The 19,638-nt window shown below is 35.5% G+C and overlaps 1 protein-coding gene across 1 annotated transcript in view; it reads right to left on the bottom strand.

Annotated features, from left to right (window-relative positions):
* Window positions 1-712: 712 nt before the first annotated feature.
* Window positions 713-19,638, bottom strand: part of LOC150078080 (transmembrane protein 33-like) — a 138,689-nt gene continuing 119,763 nt past the window's right edge. Inside the window, exon 7 of the mRNA XM_090384260.1 lies at window positions 713-1,024. Coding sequence (XP_090240386.1) covers window positions 886-1,024 — 139 coding nt within the window. The 3' untranslated portion in view covers window positions 713-885. The remainder of the gene's footprint in view (window positions 1,025-19,638) is intronic.

Here is a 19,638-nt window from a genome sequence, read left to right as displayed (position 1 = left end):
CTTTTTTAATTCTGTAATTCAGCTAAGTTGGCTAGAGGAGTGCACTTTTATTATATTTGGGCTATAGAAAATAAATTTACATAATGCATAAAGCCCTATTTGACAAACAGTAGGTTTGCAAATACATGAAGTTATATTACTGCATATAATTTTTAGAATTTGTTTCATACCTGCTAACTTAACAAATATACCATGGAATGAGATTTCAAATCCAATTCAATAAATATTACTAGCATTACAATCAACAAAAATAATGATTACTGTACATACCACATTATAGAACATAACATATTTTGTTGAACATAACATTGTTGTTATCTGTTCATCATGTTAAGAGGCAGGAAAATGGTGTGTGTGTGTGTGTGTGTGTGTGTGTGTGTGTGTGTGTGTGTGTGTGTGTTACAACCCTAATTGAATATCACAAAAATATTTTCATAACATCATCACATTCTCCGCAGTAATTTGTGAAAGAGATTGTTGCAAAGAATTCTTAAGGGTGTATGGGAGGTATTTCCATCAAAATCATATTTAATAGTGAGATGTTTTACGTCAAATGACTATCATACTTCATGAAAACGTGATCTAATAAATAATTTTAAAGATATTTGTTGCTGTGAGCAATTGCAGTATATCCTATAGAAAAAAATTCAATGAAACAATGTAGTAAATAAGTACCCACAGAAACATATTTAATGAATTATTTGAAACAATCATCTACAAAATATTTATACAATAAAAAAAAAATAAAAACTTGTATAATGAAATTAATAGTTTTAACTTCATGAAGAAATACCTGTTCACATACACCAATCTCTATCAACCCACCCCAACCCCAATTCATGATTTGTATATTTACTTAAAATTATAATTCCTTTTGGTAGAGGCTCACTGATTTGCTGCTATAGGAGGAGCCAAATTTGAAACAAATGCTATCAGTTTGTGACAAATCTGACGAATACCATTGGGAAATCCAGGTCGATTTGAGTATACCTCGATAATTACCCGCAATTCATGAAACACAGTCCTATAATTAGAAAAAAAAATAGGTTAAATTAATTAATACATAGCTTTTTCATAATTAATAACATTATTCACTTATCAGTATAAAGTTATGTTACTGAAATACGTAATTTAGAAATCTGAAATTGTCAATGTGATTTTAAATAATATGAATATGCTGCCTTATCTACACAAGAGAGGAAGCATTCTAACAGCAGGTTACTAAAATAAAAAGTTTGCTTCAGCAGAATAACCTGTTCTGTGTGAATCTCTCCTGACAATCCTTCATGCATGAATTTAAATTGTACAGTGAATGGGAGATGTGCGAAGACAGGATTATCATCCTATATCAGTGATGATGAACCTATGGCACAAGTGCCACACATAGGAAAATATATATGGATGCGAACATTTATAAATAGCTTATACTACAAAAAAATATATCATTTCTGCCACTTTAATAATTTTCTCAAACCTTCTTTAAATTTATTCAAACTATACACCTCCACAATACCAGATGGAAGTTTGTTCAATCAATTACTCTCTGAATAAAAGCAAGTTTTAACATAAATTCAGCAATCAGTGTTTTCCAATTTATGTTCCCTTGTGTGCTGTCTAAGATAGAATAAGAATGGCATTAGCATAGTTTACTTAAAACATTTAATACCTTAAATGCTTCAATCAGGTCTTCTCGTGGGTGTCAAGATTCCAGATGCTGCAATTTACAGCACTGAAGTTTTTCTTTGTAAGAGTACCCTTTTGTGCTTCTGACCAATCTTATTTGCTCTTCTCTGGAACAATTCCAACAGATCCGCATTCTTCCTAAAATAAGGTTTCCAAACCTGATTGAAGTACTCAGGATGCAGCCTAACCACTTCTTTATACAACAGAATAATCACCTCCTTGTCCCTGCTAGCAAAATTCCTATAATTCATTGAAAAAATGAGCTGTCCTAGCAGCTTGTCTACATTACTCAGAGAATTTCATATCAGGCTGTACAATTTCCCCTAGTTCTTTATCATTCTTTACTACTTTAAGCGTGGTACCACCCAATTGGTATATTATTCTGGGATACTGCTACCCAATTCTAGTACCTTATAATTATCTATGTTAAACCTGAATCACCACTTTTCAGTCCATCTTCCTAATTTAGCCATCTCTTGCTATTCTAACAAGACCTATATATAGTATAGTATCGCTTCTAGGGTCATAACGTAAGAAGCAGTAATCAGGGTTTAGATAACAAAAGAAAAATTCTGTATTACACAAATGAGCTAGTCATTTAAAAACAACTGTCACAAAAAAATACAGCCATATCTGACAATAACAAACTTCGCTATAAAGAATTCTCACTTTATCAAAATTTTCTAGTGAACCCTGGATTGCAAAAAAAAAAAAAAAGGTTTTGGCCACAAGATCTGTTCAGTGATTTATAATCGCAACAGGTAGGTATGCTAAGTATAATCAAGCCCAAGTAAAAACCATGGCCCCCTAATTCAATTAAGTCTGCAAAATTTGAAACTGGAATTAGTTTGGTAAAGGTTAGGAAAGAAACTATGAAAATTACCACCAACCTACTTTCCTGATACATGTCCACAGTTTCAATAAACAATAATGAAAATTAAATAATATTTTTTGTTGAGAGATAAAAGGGCACTTTGCATTTGTGTTAATAATGCCGGTTTATTGCTGGCAAGTTGCACAGTAATTCAGGCACTTTTGTTGGAAACTATGCACAAACACAGAAAAATGGGAACAACTTATTAAATTAATTAACAAAACAGATGTTTCATAAACTCATGAATAATACCAGTTTACTTCATTAGTGACAAAATATATTAAAACAAATTAGAAGCATTTAAATAAAAATCAAGTGCTTCCAAACAGCCTTCAGACACCTGTCAAGTTAAACAAATAATCACTTTTTGTCATTATCATCATATACTGTCCATAAAACACTGCTATTTGGACAGAGTTCAACCAGCAGTGACGGTGTGTTCCTCATGCTAAAGAAGAACTCTGCTATTTCTGGCACCAATACCACTGGAATCATCTAAGCGGAATGTCTTGGGAAGTGTTGGCATTTTCTGCAATGGAAGACAACCCAGCTGTTTAGGGTTGACTGTGCTAGTTCTACTCAAACAGCCTGTTGGTTTTGTTACATTGGAGTGTTTAAAAGCTATCTTGTCACTGACTTGTAGAAGCCAGTGACAAGATAGCTTTTAAACACATGCACCAGATCATTCTTAGTAAGTCTCATAATAATTGCAATGAATACACCAACCGTATATGACTGAAACTTTATTAACATAAATTAAAATTGAATAATAATAAAATAAGACAGGACAAAATTTTGTTGTAAAAATAAAATACACTGACAAACTGTAGACTTAAAGGCAATAAAATGATAGATAACATTAAAATATACAAAATATAAAAGCAATAAAACAACCTAAGCTTTCAATGGTGACCACCTCTCTCCTTTAACAGTAAAACTAGACTGTTACAGCACATCCATGTGCATGAAGACCAGAAATGGCTCAGGAGCATGCCAAGCAGAACCATTCATCCTACCTACCCAAGAATTATGGTTTCAAAGAGGGGATGAATATGGATTCCCCTATCACTATTCATGGTATTATGTTTCGAAGAACAAATCCGCAAGCTCTCAAACCATTTCCAATACCTATGCGAACGATCAACAATGATGATATTGCGTGGAGAGATTTGATGGTTCTCCTCTCAGAAGTGTTTAGCCACAGCAGATTTCCCATAGTCTGTGGTCATTATTGCACTAATATATTCCCCTATACCAGGGGTGGCTAACGAGTCAATCGCGATCTACCAGTCGATCACGACGAATTTTAAATATACAGTCATCCCTCGATTTGTGCACCTTTATTTCATTAAAATTGCAACGAAATTTTTGAGATGGTAGATCACAGCACATTTTGAAGGAAAAAAGTAGATCACATCACAAATTAAGTTGGCCACTCCTGCCCTATACAATCTTTAAACCTGTGTTCTGTCTCTCCAACATTCTTCACAGTCTGGACAATTGGTCTCATACATAAACCTACTTGTACCCTCAATAGGTACAGGATCTTTTACCTTTGATAAGACTGTGTGCAATTTCCACCCCAGTAGCTGCACACTTAGCATGTCTGACAGGTGCTTAATATTCTAGAGATTCGCTCTGTTAAGCCAGGATTGTAGGGAATGTATGCTGTAGCAGCAGATGAGGAGGCCTCTCTTCGCATCTGTTCAGTTTTTCGAATGCCAAGATCCTCTGAAGGTAGCCGCACTTTCAGAGATCCACTGTGACCTATTTAATCCCCCTCCATTCTATCCTCAGAGGTGCTACAGTAGGATCCAGCCCTACCCAATAGGGCCCTAATTACACTATTCTTATGATTGTTGGCTTGTGCTGTTTTATAAAATATGTATTGTCCCTGGCACATAGGTTTCCTATACACTCTTATTTTCACTCTGGGGCCATCCCTACAAACCAACACATCAAGGAAAGGGAGGGTACTGTATTTCCACCTCTGAGGCAAACTGAATGAAAGGGGAGAAACCTTTGAGGAAGCTGAGAACCTCATCCTCTCCTCCCCTCTGTACAATGGCAAAGGTAGCATCGACATAGCATTTCCATGCACACATGGGAGGAGGTGGAACAGACCCACCAAAAATTCTGGACTCCAGCTCTTCCATGGCTAAGTTGGCAAAAATAGTACTAATCAGAGAGCCCATAGCTGCACCGTGAACTTGCTTATACACAGTATTTGATATAACATGGTAATACTAGAAAAGCTAATTTGACACCGCTACAAATTCCTTCCCTTAAGGTCTCATCCCTCTCCGTGCATACACACCTCACACCATGCTCAATTTTGATGCATGTGAATAAGGACACCATAACCTCACAGTCTTGAAGTGCCTGAGCATTCTCTCTATTGTCCTTAATGATAAAGCTTGAACATTGCACAATAGGAGAAATCAATTTGGTTAAAAATCTAGATAGTGCCTGCACAGGGCTACCAACAAATGATACAATTGGCCTAAGCAAAATCCCTGCCTTATGAACTATCAGTAGGCCGTAAAATCTAGGCAACTGATATCACATGACATGAAGTGTCAAATAGGTGTCCTTGGAAATCTTCCCAGCATTCAACCAACCCTGCAGCATTTTGTTGACTTGCCGTTCTAATCGTACCAAGGATCACCTATGGGTCACCGTATGTTGGCCTGTCGTTTAACAGTTCCAAGGCCTTGTGATGGTAATTAGTTTTGTTGAGGATCACAGTTGACCTCTCTTTATCTGTGGGTAAAACAACAATGCTGTCATCCTGTCTTAACTCCCTAAGAGCCTTCCTCTGGATTGTAGTGAGATTAGAAGGTACTGCATGAGCCTGGCCCAAAACCACCAAAGTTCTAGTGCATGTTTCATTAGCTATGGCAGCCTGTAACTTCTTCACTGCTCTTTTAATACCCATAGCTATTTCTACTATCGGGTTTTTTTTTTTTTTTTTTTTTTTTGTTAGTTGTTGGCACAGCTTCTGTGGCCACAATGCACCTCCCGAAGTTTTTGCATTTACTCTGATCCAAGCCCGAGGCAGGATTCGAACCCACGACCTTTGGGTTGCCAGACAGGCACTTTACCTGCCCAGCTAGCCCGGTCGGCATTTCCACTATCGGAAGGTTTCGAGAAACAAACACAAACTTTACACCTAAATTCAGCACATCTTTTTGTTCCTTCGTTAAACATTTATTACTCAGATTGCAATATTATTATGCTCAGCAGCAGCATCATTCTCATTGTAAGTGCTGGAATTGGTCATCACAATCACTTTCAGATTCATCAATGGTTGATAAACATGTCTATCAATTCTTCTCCTCCATTCTGCTCTCTTTCCACCATAAATTCTTGAATATCACAAACGGTCAAATCATCAAATCCTTCTCCTCCAACTACATGTGCCAAATCAGTAATCTGGGAATATTCAGTCTCTGCTGGTGGGATACTATTACCAGTAAAAACTACTTCTGGCCAAATAGCTTTCCAGCAAGCATCTTTTCCAAGAAATTCTGGAATAGGTTATAACAAGTGTGATGAAAGTTAACTTCTTCCTTCTTGTTGATTGTAGAGCTTCTGAAATATTTTATGAAGTAGGCTTCTTTGAAAGTTCTTCTGGAGTATGACAAATCTGTCATCAGTACTATGGTGTTGGGGATGTCCCATGTGCCCAAGCAGGAAAGGGCAGGTGCAGCTGTTTCAGACTTGTTGATTTTGCCATGTTGAGTCCTATATATGTTTCTCCAATGTAGGATGAGCATGACAGCACATTTTAATGGCTCTTTGTAGTTTGTTGTATTTTATAAATAATAAAAAAAAAGTGTTAAACCGAAACTTCACTGTGTAAATCGAAATGTAGCAGCATTTTTTCAACCATGCTAAACCAAAACTGTGTAAATGAGGGATAGGTGTAGTGAAGTCATTAAGAATGCATTGTACTGAACATATAGGATCTTTAAAAAATTCTTATTATTTTCTTGTAGTAGTTTATTTATTTAGAATATGTTTTATAAAGATTATTTACAGGAAACATTATCCAATCTTTCTATATGTTATCAGTCTTGCCATATTTCATGTAAAGTTTTTCTTTAGTTATCAGATGAAGTGATCATTTACCACCTTCAAAATTAATTTTTTCTTTGTCAACTTGAAATTTCTGTCACAGTTGGACATTTAACTAAAAACTGTATCTAAAAACTTTTGATACAGTTGCTCAAATAACAGAGCGAGAGAATTCTTCAGGGGCACTTTTTACTTTGTGTTCAAATGACTTCAAAACAATTTGCAGTAAATTGTTTTCTATTCTAATAGATGAATATGATGTCTGTTGCTTTACTTCTCTCTTTTAATAAAGCATCTTTACTCTCTACACATTTGTTCTCTTTTGAATATTCTGGCTTTTAAGTGATTTCCCAAGGTTAAACAAACAGTTAACACTAATTGGCACTGTACTGTCCAACTGTGTTAACTGTTTGTAAACCTGTCAAATACTGCTGATAATTTCTGTGGAAATTATCAATAATTCTGACCTCTGTAATGTAATTAACAATTGCATTCATTACACATGTGTTATTTTCCTTCATCTTTCATGCCTGCTACTACTATAATTCAGAACCTGCAATTGATTTTGTACTCAAGCTGCAGATGTGTTTATCTTCATACCTGCCAACTTTCCAAAATCAAAATATGAGATCTGGATTTAGCTGTTGTATTTCAAAGAACTGCATTTCAGTTCTTTGAAATACAACAGGGTTTTTTTTTTTTTTTAAGCATTAGTAAAGGCACATAATGCAAGAAAGCAAGCTTATATAGCAAGGTAAGAATCAAAAGTTCCAGAACTAAATTTTTATTTAAATTAATATAATATTTATAGATAACTACACATTTTTAATACCAATCTATAATAACTGCAAAAAAGAATCTTTGGTTTTTTTTTTGGTAGTTCTGTAATTTGTGAAACATTGTATGTGGAGTTCCATGTATTGGTGGAATACCAAATCTATATAAACTTTATATTTCATTTATTCACTTTCTACAAAAACAAAAAAACTTTTGTCTTCATGAATAAAAACAAAATAATTGAAATTAATTATGACACAAGAATCTGTTTTTAGTATGGATATAGTAAGTGTTTTTTTTTTTTTTGTCCTCTCCTTTTTCCCCATTATATATATATATATATATATATGAGGTCAGCGTTTTTACTGTTTTGGCATGAAATTTTTACGGCCGGATGCCCTTCCTGACGCCAACCCTCACCCTTTATCCGGGATGGGGATTTGCGGTGGTCATTCCCTGACCTACCGCATCCTCCGTATTTGGTGGTCATGGGCTTGAACCTCTGTCTAATCAAGAAGCGTGTGCTACGCACTGCTTCTCCAGCCCACCTGGCTAAGGAGGTGCCTTATGGATATAGTAAGTGTATTTTCTTTTTATTTAAAATGCAAAAAAAAATTGAAATGTAGATAAGTGAAAATTTCTTGGTGAACTACTTGAACAATACTTGCATCTGGGTTCCATGAAACACTGGCTGAAAAACAATGCTTTAATACAGTTTCAAAAACTTTATATAGCTGGGGACCAGTTGTTTGGTACCCCCTTTTCTTATGGCCAAAAATATAAATGCATATATAAAAAAAATATGTAATGAAAAAATAAGTATTTTTTACGTTTTATTTAATTTTATTATAATAAGTCATATATTATGTGTGCATAATATCACACAGAAAATTTATGTCAGGCACAAAAGAAAAAAGATTTATCCTCAAATCTGGTTTGACATTCAATCTATTTTTATACTTGTTTTTGGTGAAAACCAAATACAACCAACTAGTTTCATAGTGATATGTTTTAACCTGCCACAACGTGAATGTTGTGCGATAATGATATAATCAAATAATTATTTGTATATTTTCTAAGGACTGGTTCGGTGGTTTTTTTTTTTTTTTTTTTTAAATCTCAAGGGCTTACTAAGCTGTGGACGCTATTTGGGAAATGCTGCTTTAATGAGTACTTTAGTTATTTTTTGAGGGTGGGGGATCAACACAGCACATGGTCAGGTTTCAGGCCTCTTCCTTCTGATTGTATCTATAAGTGTTTAATGATTTTTAAATAATCGTCCATTTATACTCTGGATCACCAAAGCAGCAGTATGCTGGCAGCTGTAGCATTACTGAAGCCAACATAACAGCACAGCAAAGTATATGAACTTGATCTTGCAATGTGCAAATTTGTATCCACACAATTACCTCAGGACACAGCCCACAGACAGTCTTACTAACAATATAACCTTTGTAGTCAAAAACTAATTATAGCGTAACTTAGATATACCAATCCTAATTTTTTGACGTGAATAACGTCTACTGGGGGTACCCTAGGTGTCACAAAAAGTGAAATGCCTAATTGCTGTTATATCTCCGAAACTAATAGACAAAAGTATAATAAATGTATCCTTATTTTGTCAGGTATATAATGCTGTTGATGAATACGCAAGAAAAAAATTAGAAATTTTGATATCTAATATAATTTTTTTTCAAAAAAACTAAAAAGTTTGCTATTTGGTCATTTGCCGTTGCGCCTTAGTTACTTTCACTCTCAATAGCAGTGACACAACAAGTGCAGTGATGCAACAAGTACAATGCACGTGCCCAAGAAAACTCAATTGTACGCAACAAGTACAGTGATGCAACAAGTTGTGTACAATTGAGCAACAAAATTGTTGCACCACCACAACAACACAACCGCGCTGCTCTACAAAGACGTATAAATAGATTTCAAATTGGGTTTTTAGTTTTCGAGAGTTGAAAACTCGTTAAAGTAGCTACTCCGTTCAATTACTTCGCATTTGTTGTGGTTATGTTGTTGGCCTATCCACCTGTAACCTGTTTGAACCAGTTTCAAACGGTATGAAGCAGAGTTATCAAATGTCAGTGGGATGATGTCATTTGTTCTGAAGATCCTTTGCCCAGTTGTTTTGCATTTGTCGAGCAGTGTGGTTGTTTCATTTAGTTAAGTTGTGACAATGCTGAAAGTTACATCAACTAAACATGTTCAAAGATTTCAACAAAATCACAAATCTAACGTTGAAACAAATCAACATTCAATCTTAAACTTGCATCAGATCCTATAAAATCTACTACGCGCGGTCAATCGTGTATCGACTTGTTCATCAATCGGAATGTTAATAGTTTGAATTGTTTCAACTATTGTTTCCATGAATAACGTCATGCCAAATGAAATACCGAATAAAATAAAACTAATTTTATTAAACTTAAATTGTATTTTTTTCATTTCACATGACGTTATTCACGGATCCGTCGTCGGCTTCAAGGAGCTAATGTCGATTTTTTTGTTCTTGTGAGACAAGACTTCCATTCAGAAGTCTGTGGGTCATAAAGATAACACGTTTCAGCCCCTATCAACTATTTTTAGAAAAAGATTTCAAAGAATCTTTTTTGTAAAATATATTTTAGAAAAACTACAAAATAAATAAAGGCAGATTATACAAGTATTTAGGAAAGGAGGGTATTTCTGATGCAACTGAAACTTCAATTTAACTGAATTGGCCAGCCACCAGAAGGAACACATATGTAGATAGACATTACACAACACTGCAAAAGTAATGTTTCTTTCACAGTGCAGGTAATGTATACAGATGAAGTATATGACACATTATGGTGGCTGATGATTAGATAGATCTGAAGCAAAAGAGTAGTCCTTTGTCATAAAGTTTAAACAAAGCTTCAACCTTGTTTAAAATATTTATCAAATAAACTTTTTTATGCAAGGGCAAGGTAGACAAGGTTTCTTGCATGACCCTTGACAGGGGTCATACAAGAAAATCTGAGGCCCACCATGTGATTGATACCACACGGTGGGCCTCAAAGGGGGAAAAAAAAAAAAAAAAAACATATATTAGATACATTTCTCCTGTACCTAATATGCACTACAAAAAATTAGCAACATGTTCTTCTACTAGTCTTTTGCAAGGTTCTAAAGGCCAAATTTCTAATAAAGAAAATGACAAAACTGGGTTCTGCCAATGTAGATTGATTTAAATGAGAGCCGGTGAACAACAAATCATTATAAGAACTTTCACAGTAGAAACCAAGAAAGTTCATTTTTTTATTATTATTATATTTTCTTTATCGTAAATATTATACAAAATACACAGATCTGTTTTCCAAACAACAAAGTTTGTATTGCCTAATGTATACAAATAAATTAATCAATACTAGTGTTATAATGGCTAATGACGCAAGGAAGCTGACTTTTTTCTGCATATTAAAAAAAAAAAAAAAAAAAAAAAAAATCCCTACCATTCATACCTTCCCCATCGCTAAAAAGGAGCTATCCAATTCCACTTTGAACTTTACTAAGCTCTCTGCCTCAATCACTTTGACAGGCAATTTATTCCAATCATTGACAACATGCTACCCAGAAATAAACTTTGAGATCCAGCCTTCTGTTACTTCCCAAACTTTCATATTTCTGCTCCTGTTTCTTCTCTCTCTCCCCTACCAGTTAAACCATAAAGGGAACATGAAGGGAATTGGTAGAATGAACCTTGTTCATTCTACCAATTCCCTTCTGGTAGAATGAACCCAATTGGTAGAATGAACCTTGTTCATTCTACCAATTCCCTTCAGAACCTTATATATCTTTAACAGGTCCCTCACCCATAAGATGTCCAGTTGCAATACTCTGCAGTAAGCACCTTCTAAAACAGTGGCGGCCAACCTTTTCCCTTACGGGGGCCGTATTCACAGTTAGATTTGTTTTGCGGGCCGCAAAGAGTAATTCGAGAAAAAAATTGTGCATCACATTTTCCATACCTTGTTACATGTAAAAGGAAGTTTCTATTTTCATGTTATAGTTTTGTCTTTTCAAGCTATATATAAAAAATGCAAATTCCCAGCACTTTTATGTACAATAATGTCAGTGATTTATTTTTTAGATTTTATTACAATTATAAAAATATGACTTATTTTTTTTGTTTGTTTTTTTTTATAATACTTTACTTTTCTTTTTGTTTTAAATACTTCACTTCTGTTTAAAAAAAAAGACTTCACTTTTGCATTTAAATGCTCACTTGAGAAAATTTACAACCTAAAAAGATCACTGCTTTTCAATATTAATGTGAATAAATAAATATAATGATAAACCTAAAATTGAAATATTCGAAAATTTTATTAAGTGCAATACACAATAACATTTACTGGACAAAACTTAACATTTAATGAGATGATTGAGGCTGGATATTTTTAAATAATTGTTCAAAATTTGGTTGAAAATTTGTGACGCCAATCTCAATACATAATGAAGATTATGTCCTGATGGTATTTCTCGATGGAGCTCCAGATCCTGATGGTATTTCTCCACTTGTTTTCGACACCTGCGCTCCTGAACTTACTCCTGTTCTTTTCCGCCTTTTTTTCACTTTCTTAATCCAAAGGTGTTTTTCCTTCTGCTTGGAAATTTGCTATTATTCAGCCAGTTCCTAAAAAGGGCAACGAATTCCTCCCATCCAATTATCGTCCCATTGCAGTTACGTCTACTCTTTCTAAAGTAATGGAGAAATCAATTAACCGTTAACTCTTAAACTATGTAGAAACCTTCCGTCTGATCAACAATCGCCAGTATGGATTCCGTCAGTATAGATCCACAGGTGATATTCTGGCTTATGTTACCAATTTATGGACAAATTCAATGGAAAAGTTCAGTGAAACACAAGCAGTTGCTCTTGACATCTCAAAGGCTTTCGATCATGTTTGGCATAAAGATCTTGTACCAAGCTTCCATCTTATGGTTTGCCAACTGTTTTTTGCAATTGGTTATCCAGTTTTCTCTCTGACCACTCTCTGAGGGTGATGGTAGATGGCTCTCTGTCTTCTAATTTCTCTTCTAATGCAGGTTTCCCCCAAGGTTCAGTTCTATCCCTCCATCGACCGGAAATCCTATCTATAGTTTTGCTGATGACAGCACATTGCATTCCACTTTCCAGTTTGAGAAATTTTCCTGTTGTATATTCCTCAATCACCTTCAACTTTCTTTGAATATCCGCTACCAATTCCTTAAATGCAATCTCCAGGTAATCTCCAGTGGGGCAAAGACAGTTGATGCAAAGGCAGTCGGTGCAACATTCAAAGTGAACTAAATTGCCTTGTTCAATTCGGGATTTAAATAATAACAACTTATTCTGAATTGATTTGATGTCACCAAACAAATCAGACCACTTTTCCTTTCCCTTATAATTTTAAATTAAGAGCATTTAAATGACTAGAAATGTATGTATGAATTGCAAGATCAAACAGCCACTCCATATTTGATAGTTTTATTGGTTTCCCCTTTCCTGTGTTGAAACATTTGGTGATGTTTCAACAGCCACATTAAGGCCATGTGATCTTATAAAATTTACAGTTGAAATAATCACATTCATAACGTGTTGGAGATACAATACTTTCCCATAAAGAGCTTCTTGATGCATAATGGGAAGTACCCACAGACTGGAGATGTGCAAATGTGACCCCAATTCACAAAGGAGGATCAAAGGCTGACACAAGTAATTATAGACCTGTGAGCTTAACATCTGTTCCAAGAAAATTAATGGAGGCACTAGTTAAAGAAACACTGCAGGATCATTTAGACAAGACTTCAGTTATAGCTCGGACACAGCATGGTTTTGTTAAGGGGAAGTCTTGCCTGACCAATTTGATTGGATACTATGATGCAGTCACAAAGGAACTGGATGCAGGGAATAACTTTGATATTATATACTTGGATCTTAGAAAGGCTTTTGATACTGTTGCACATGGAAGACTGCTGCACAAATTGGAGCAGTGTGACATTGGAGGCAAATTGCTGCTGTGGATAAAGGGGTGGCTGAGGGGGAGAAGACAGAGAGTGGTAATCAATGGACACTGCTCGTCGTGGACTAATGTTATTAGTGGAGTCCCTCAGGGCTCAGTGTTGGGTCCATTATTGTTTTCTGTATTCATAAATGATATTGATGATGGTATATCAAGCTTTATGTCAAAGTTTGCAGATGATACAAAGGTAGGCAGGGTTGTCAAGGACACTACTGACACTATGCTGCTGCAACAGAATCTGGAAAGGTTGAGCAGATGGGCTGAGAGGTGGCAAATGAAGTTTAACATTGACAAATGTAAAGTACTACACATGGGAAACAGCAACCCCAGAGCAACGTATCAACTCTGTGGTACTACACTGACAGTGGTAGAGAATGAAAGGGACCTGGGGGTTGTTGTGCAGGCAGATATGAAGTTCTCTGAGCAGTGCAGACAGGCTGCAAGAGTAGCTCATGGTGTCTTGTCAATGATACATAGGAATTTTTCTAGCAGGGATAAGGAGGTGATTATTCCCTTGTATAAGGCAATGGTCAGGCCACACCTAGAGTACTGTATACAGGTCTGGAGGCCTCATTTCAAGAAGGATGTAGAGCTGCTGTAACGAGTACAGAGAAGGGCAACAAGATTAGTGAATGGAACAAAGGGGTGCTCTTACGAAGAAAGGCTTAAGTTTTGCAAATTACAGTGTCTGGAGACTAGGCACCAGCGAGGTGATCTGATAGAGGTGTATAAAGCCTTGAATGGTTTGAGCATGCTCAATGCTGATGGGATTCTTCCTCTCATTCAGAATAATCACCTGAGAGGGCATAAATTCAAATTGAGGAAAGACAGATGTAGGATAGACGTGCGGAAATTTGCCTTTAGCCAGCGGGTGGTTGGTTGGTGGAACAGACTTCCACCCCTTGTCGTGGAAGTTGATAGCCTAAATAAGTTTAAGGTTCAGCTGGACAGGTATTTTGAACAAACAGAGGAGTGAAGTGGAAGTGATTTCTTTTTTTTTTTTTTATTTATTTATTTTTTTTTTTTTTTTTTTGGCTGATGCTGCATAAGGTTGCTTTCTTGCATCAAATGCCTCTACTAATGCTAATGCAGTGAATTCAATCTGAGGTTCAGCTCATATGTCATTTTCTTGGTTATTCTACTCATAAGCCCAATGTTTTTACCAATCATATTTTTTTTCCCCGGCAGTTGTGACTCCTACCAGTTTTTTTAATAATTATTCATAACTTTTCAATAGATTGGTAAAAATTTTCAAAAAGATTTTCACCTGCACAGTTGTTCCATGCATGCTCTGTAGATCCACTAAATCTTCATCTGGTACAAAATTATGATCAATTCTACGTATGAAGATGAGGAGCTAGGCTGCGTCATTTACATCAGTACTGTCATCCAGTGCCACACTAAAATATTTAATTTGTTTTATGTTTTGCAAAAGTTGCTGGAACAAATTTTCTTCTACTCTTCGAATAATTGCTTGTCGAGACAAACTAACGTCTTGGATCATTGTTTCTCTCTCCGGACAAATTTCTTTCACAATTTTTAACTGACACCATTTAACAAATTCACCACCAATGAACAGTTTATTTTCAAAAGCAATCAAATGTGCAACTTGATAACTGGAACTTACAGCAGATAAATTTCTTGACTGATATGTTTTCAGTGTGTTTTGTTGTTTTCTTAATTTGTTTTGTAACTTTGAACACTTTTCTTTTTCAACACTCCTTTATGTTGATAGTAAGATTTATGCTTGGAATCAGTGTTGTTTTAAATTATATTCTTTAAAAACTCACAATCTCCTGACACACCAAACACGCTGCTTTTTCGTAGTAATCAATGAAGAAATAGTCTTCAGTTCACCTTGGATCAAAAACAAACACTCCAAATCGATTTTTCCCTTTTGGAATATTTTTAAGAATGATTTCTTTTAAATTCAATATAAATTAATAATTAATTCAATGCAATGAACAAGCTATATCAAAATACATAACTGTATTTAGCGTACATAGGACTGCATTTAACCACACGTACACGTGGTACAGCCGAGCTGGACGCTTACACAAGCAGTGGTGATGGATGCTGTTTTAGTTCACTTTCTGCACGGGCCTTATAAAAATTATTTGAGGGCCATAGGTTGGACACCACTGTTCTACGACATTGTTCACATGGGCATCAATCAGCAATCACCGTATTTCCCCATGTATAAGACGCACCTTTTTTCGAAAAATTTGGGGTCTAAAAACTGGGTGCATCTTATACAGTGGTTGTAGATTTTTTTTTTTTTTACTTGCATTTCCCGCTTTTTCGCGCTTGTTGTCTTTGCGCTCATTGTTTCACACTTGTTACCGGTATATTAGGTTACGTTTTGCCACGTTCTGCCCAGAAATGGCTCAGAAAAGATTTTCGTATACAGTGCTGAATTCAAGTTAAAAGTGATCCAGTTTGCAAAAGTGAATGGAAATCGTGCTGCTGAACGTAAGTTTGGTCCTCCTCCAACTGAGAAAACAATCTAAGACTGGCTACGGGAAGAAGAAACCCTACTGAAAACGCCACAGCAGAGGAAGGCCATCAGAGGCAGGTCAGAAAAATGACCCGATTTAAAGAGGGAATTGAAGATATGGATTGAGGAGCAAAGGGCAATTGGAATTCCTGTGTCCACAAAGATGGTTCACAGCATGAGGCAAGAAGAATTGCTAATGAAAAAGAAGTTACTGATTTCAAAGGAGGTCATAATTGGTGCTTCAGGTTTGTGAAACGGAATGGACTAAGCATGCGTACACGCACCAGACCTGCCGAAAAGATGCCTGAAAGCTATGAGCAGAAGGTCCTTGAATTTCATCATTTTGTCATTCAATGTCGGAAGACATCAGTTTGAGTTGGGACAGATTGCAAATATGGACAAAGTCCCCCTTCAATTTGATGTCCCAAGTAACAGAACTGTTGATAAGAAGGGGGTGAAAACTGTAACTGTGAAGACAAGTGGACATGAAAAGAGCCATTACACAGTTGTTCTAGATTGTTGTGATGACAGAACCAAGCTGCCTCCTATGCTGATTTTCAAACGCAAAACAATGCCAAAAGAAGACATTCCTCGAGGAGTGATTCTCCACGTTCATGACAAGAGTTGGATGGATCAGGATGGGATGAAGATCTGGTTTGAGAAAGTTTGGAGCAGGAGACCAGGTGGGCTCTTATGCAAACCTACCCTATTGGTGCTTGATCAGTTCAGGGCACACATAACAAAAAATACAAAGAAGATTGCTGCAGAGCAAAAAACAAAACTTGCCGTCATACCTTGACATCCCAGCTCCAACCACTTGATGTCAGCATTAACAAACCCTTCAAAGCTGACAAGAGAGAGACGAATGAAACCAAGTGGATGAATTCTGGGAACAATTTGACACCAGCAGGAAGAGTGAAGAAACCAACTATAGGAGAAGTTTGTACCTGGGTGAAAAGATCCTGGGATAATATCAAGATCGAGATCGTTGTCAGGTAATTTAAGAAGTATGGCATTTCAAATGCTATAGATGGAACTGAGGACGAGGCAATATATGAAGACAGTGATTCATCATCAGACACAGATGAGGACAAGCTAATGGATGGGAGTTTTGACAGTGATGAGTTTTATGAATTTTATGATGAATAAATAACTTTATGTAATACATTTTTTTTCAAATTTCGGGCCCCAAAATTAAGGTATGTCTTATACATCGGGAATTACGGTACCTCTCACCAATTTGGCTGCCCTTCTTTGAACCCTTTACAGAAGCATTATGCCTTTCTTCAAGAATGGCCTCCAGACCCGAGTACAATATTCTAAATGTGATCTCAACATCATCTTATACAGAGGGACAATGACATCCTTTTCCCAACTCATGAAAGTCCTATATATCATGGACAGGATGTACCTTCCTAGCCACCTGCTTAAACTTCATAGAAAATTTCATGGTCTATCTAAACCATAACCCACAAGTATCTTTTGTCCTGGACCACTTAACTCTATTCCCCCAGCTTATAAGTAAACTCTTGGATTTTTGTTCCCTAGGCGCAAAACCATTCACATTTAGAAGAATCAGAATTCAGTTGCCATTTTTCAAACTATTTGTGAAATCAATCTTTGAAGCAAATGGCTTGGTTCTTGTCATTAACCACCCTACCAATCAGCCAACTTGGGCAACTTTCTCTGCAATCTTCCTCATCAATGTCATTAAGAAAAATAAGAAACAGAAGCGACCCCAACACCAATCCCTAAGGGGACTCCACTTGTTATAACAGTCCACCCTGGGGTATGTCCATTTATGACTACTCTCTGTCTCCTATCTTTTAGCCAGCCTTTGATCCAATGAAGGATCTTGCCATTAAACCCAATTAATAGCAAGATCCTTCATTTTTACTGCCATGAAATTTCTATCACAGTTCTTATGTTTATTTATTTTTTTTTTTTTTTTGAAAACTTTTTTTGGATAAAGATGTGTCACTTGTGCTCTGAATCACCTCATAATGGTGAAACTTCATAACTCAAAACTTCTGGAAGATAAAAAAAAAAAATCAAAATTATTGAAATATGGGTTACAGAAGCAAAATTAAAAGACAAATGCATAAGAATGGTGTATTTCTTCCTTTTTGCACCTTCATCCTTATCTATTTTTATGAGGACATGGTTATTTCTTAGAAAATATACCATACTACTGTACTGTACATGACGTAATGCCCAATGTGTACCAAAAAATGGTTTTGACTTTTGATCTGCATCAATAGTTGTGTCACAAATGCAATAGTATAGCTACCAGCTAAACAATCTAGTGGACTGATTAATACGAGTTTTGAAACATGAACTTCATGAAACTGATAACACTTCATATCAATGAAACTACAGCGCATTTCAATGTTACCATGGAGAAACTTCAACTTCTAGATATGAAAAGCATGCATACAACTAAAATGTTTTAAAATTTTGAAAGTTTTTACTAGCAGTCCAAGTTATGATGCAAGGGCTTTTAGATAATGACCAATCAAAAAAAAAAAAAAGTCTTCAATAACTTATATTTTCCATAAAATATTAATGGCATAGTAATTTCTTTCCTCCTCCAATTAAGTTTATACAACACACACATCAGCAGGTTCTGTGACCACCAGTCACATAACCTGCTGAAATTACTTTGTCATTTACACACAACCATTCTTGTTACACATTGCATTACTTTCTTAAGTGAATAATACATTACTGGATATCAACAAATGCTGCTGGGTACTCAAAGGGTATGAATGACTTTAGAACTACCAATAAGGAGTGTTTTAATAATTTTTTAAATTACTTTGCAAATTTTTAATAAATAAAAATTTTACTATTTTTTGTAGTAGGTCACAATCTTTCTAAAAATATATATGTGCCAATTTTGCTTATAATAAAGATGTAAAACTGTGCAACAAAAGACATCATTGAATTAATATACAATGCCAATGATACTTTTCATATAATAAAGTATTGTTAATGGATAAAATAACACATACTACATCCTATACAACAGAATACTCCCACCTCCATTCAAAGCACATAGAACAATTCTACACTTTTATGAGGTCATAAAGGAAAGATCCAACAAGTTTGAATCCTTTCTCTCTCTTTTTTTTTTTTTTGTTTTTTATGTATTCACATGGCATTGTCAGATATTTTAATCAGTTAGTGATGCACCCTAGTAGGAAAATTGAGCATGATGGAGCCATTCACGTTTTTTGTATGAAAAGTTTTCAAACTGACAGTTACTTTGTGGTATGAGTTTAAAGTATGATTTGAATGCAAAAAAGTTCCAGAAATATCAGTAATTTCAAGGTGTGAAAGAAGTTTAAACAGTCTGGGTCTATGCTAGAAAATAAGTGTTTGCACTGTTGGCAGAAAGAAATCCATCAAATCGGCTTAGATTACACAGTCAATGCAGAACACTGCCAAAAACTGATTGAATTTCATTTTGTTCCAACTCTTCCAGTCATGGAAGAAACATTTTTTCAACAAAATGAGAAAAGACCACTTATTGTATATGTGGTTCCTTCTCTTGAAGGAAGATTTTAATGATAGGGTTATTTCTAATCGATATCATGTATAAGAGATTATATGATACTGGCTACTGTAATTTCTAGATCTGAATCCTGTGATCACTGAAAAACTGAAAGGTGAAATCATAACCAGTGTGGAGGACA

The sequence above is a fragment of the Mastigoproctus giganteus genome, chromosome 11 (assembly GCF_048544385.1).
Source record: "Mastigoproctus giganteus isolate SK-2022 chromosome 11, ASM4854438v1, whole genome shotgun sequence".
Lineage (NCBI taxonomy): Eukaryota > Metazoa > Arthropoda > Arachnida > Uropygi > Thelyphonidae > Mastigoproctus > Mastigoproctus giganteus.
Note: the sequence above shows the minus strand (reverse complement) of the source record. Positions and strands in the feature narration are given on the sequence as shown.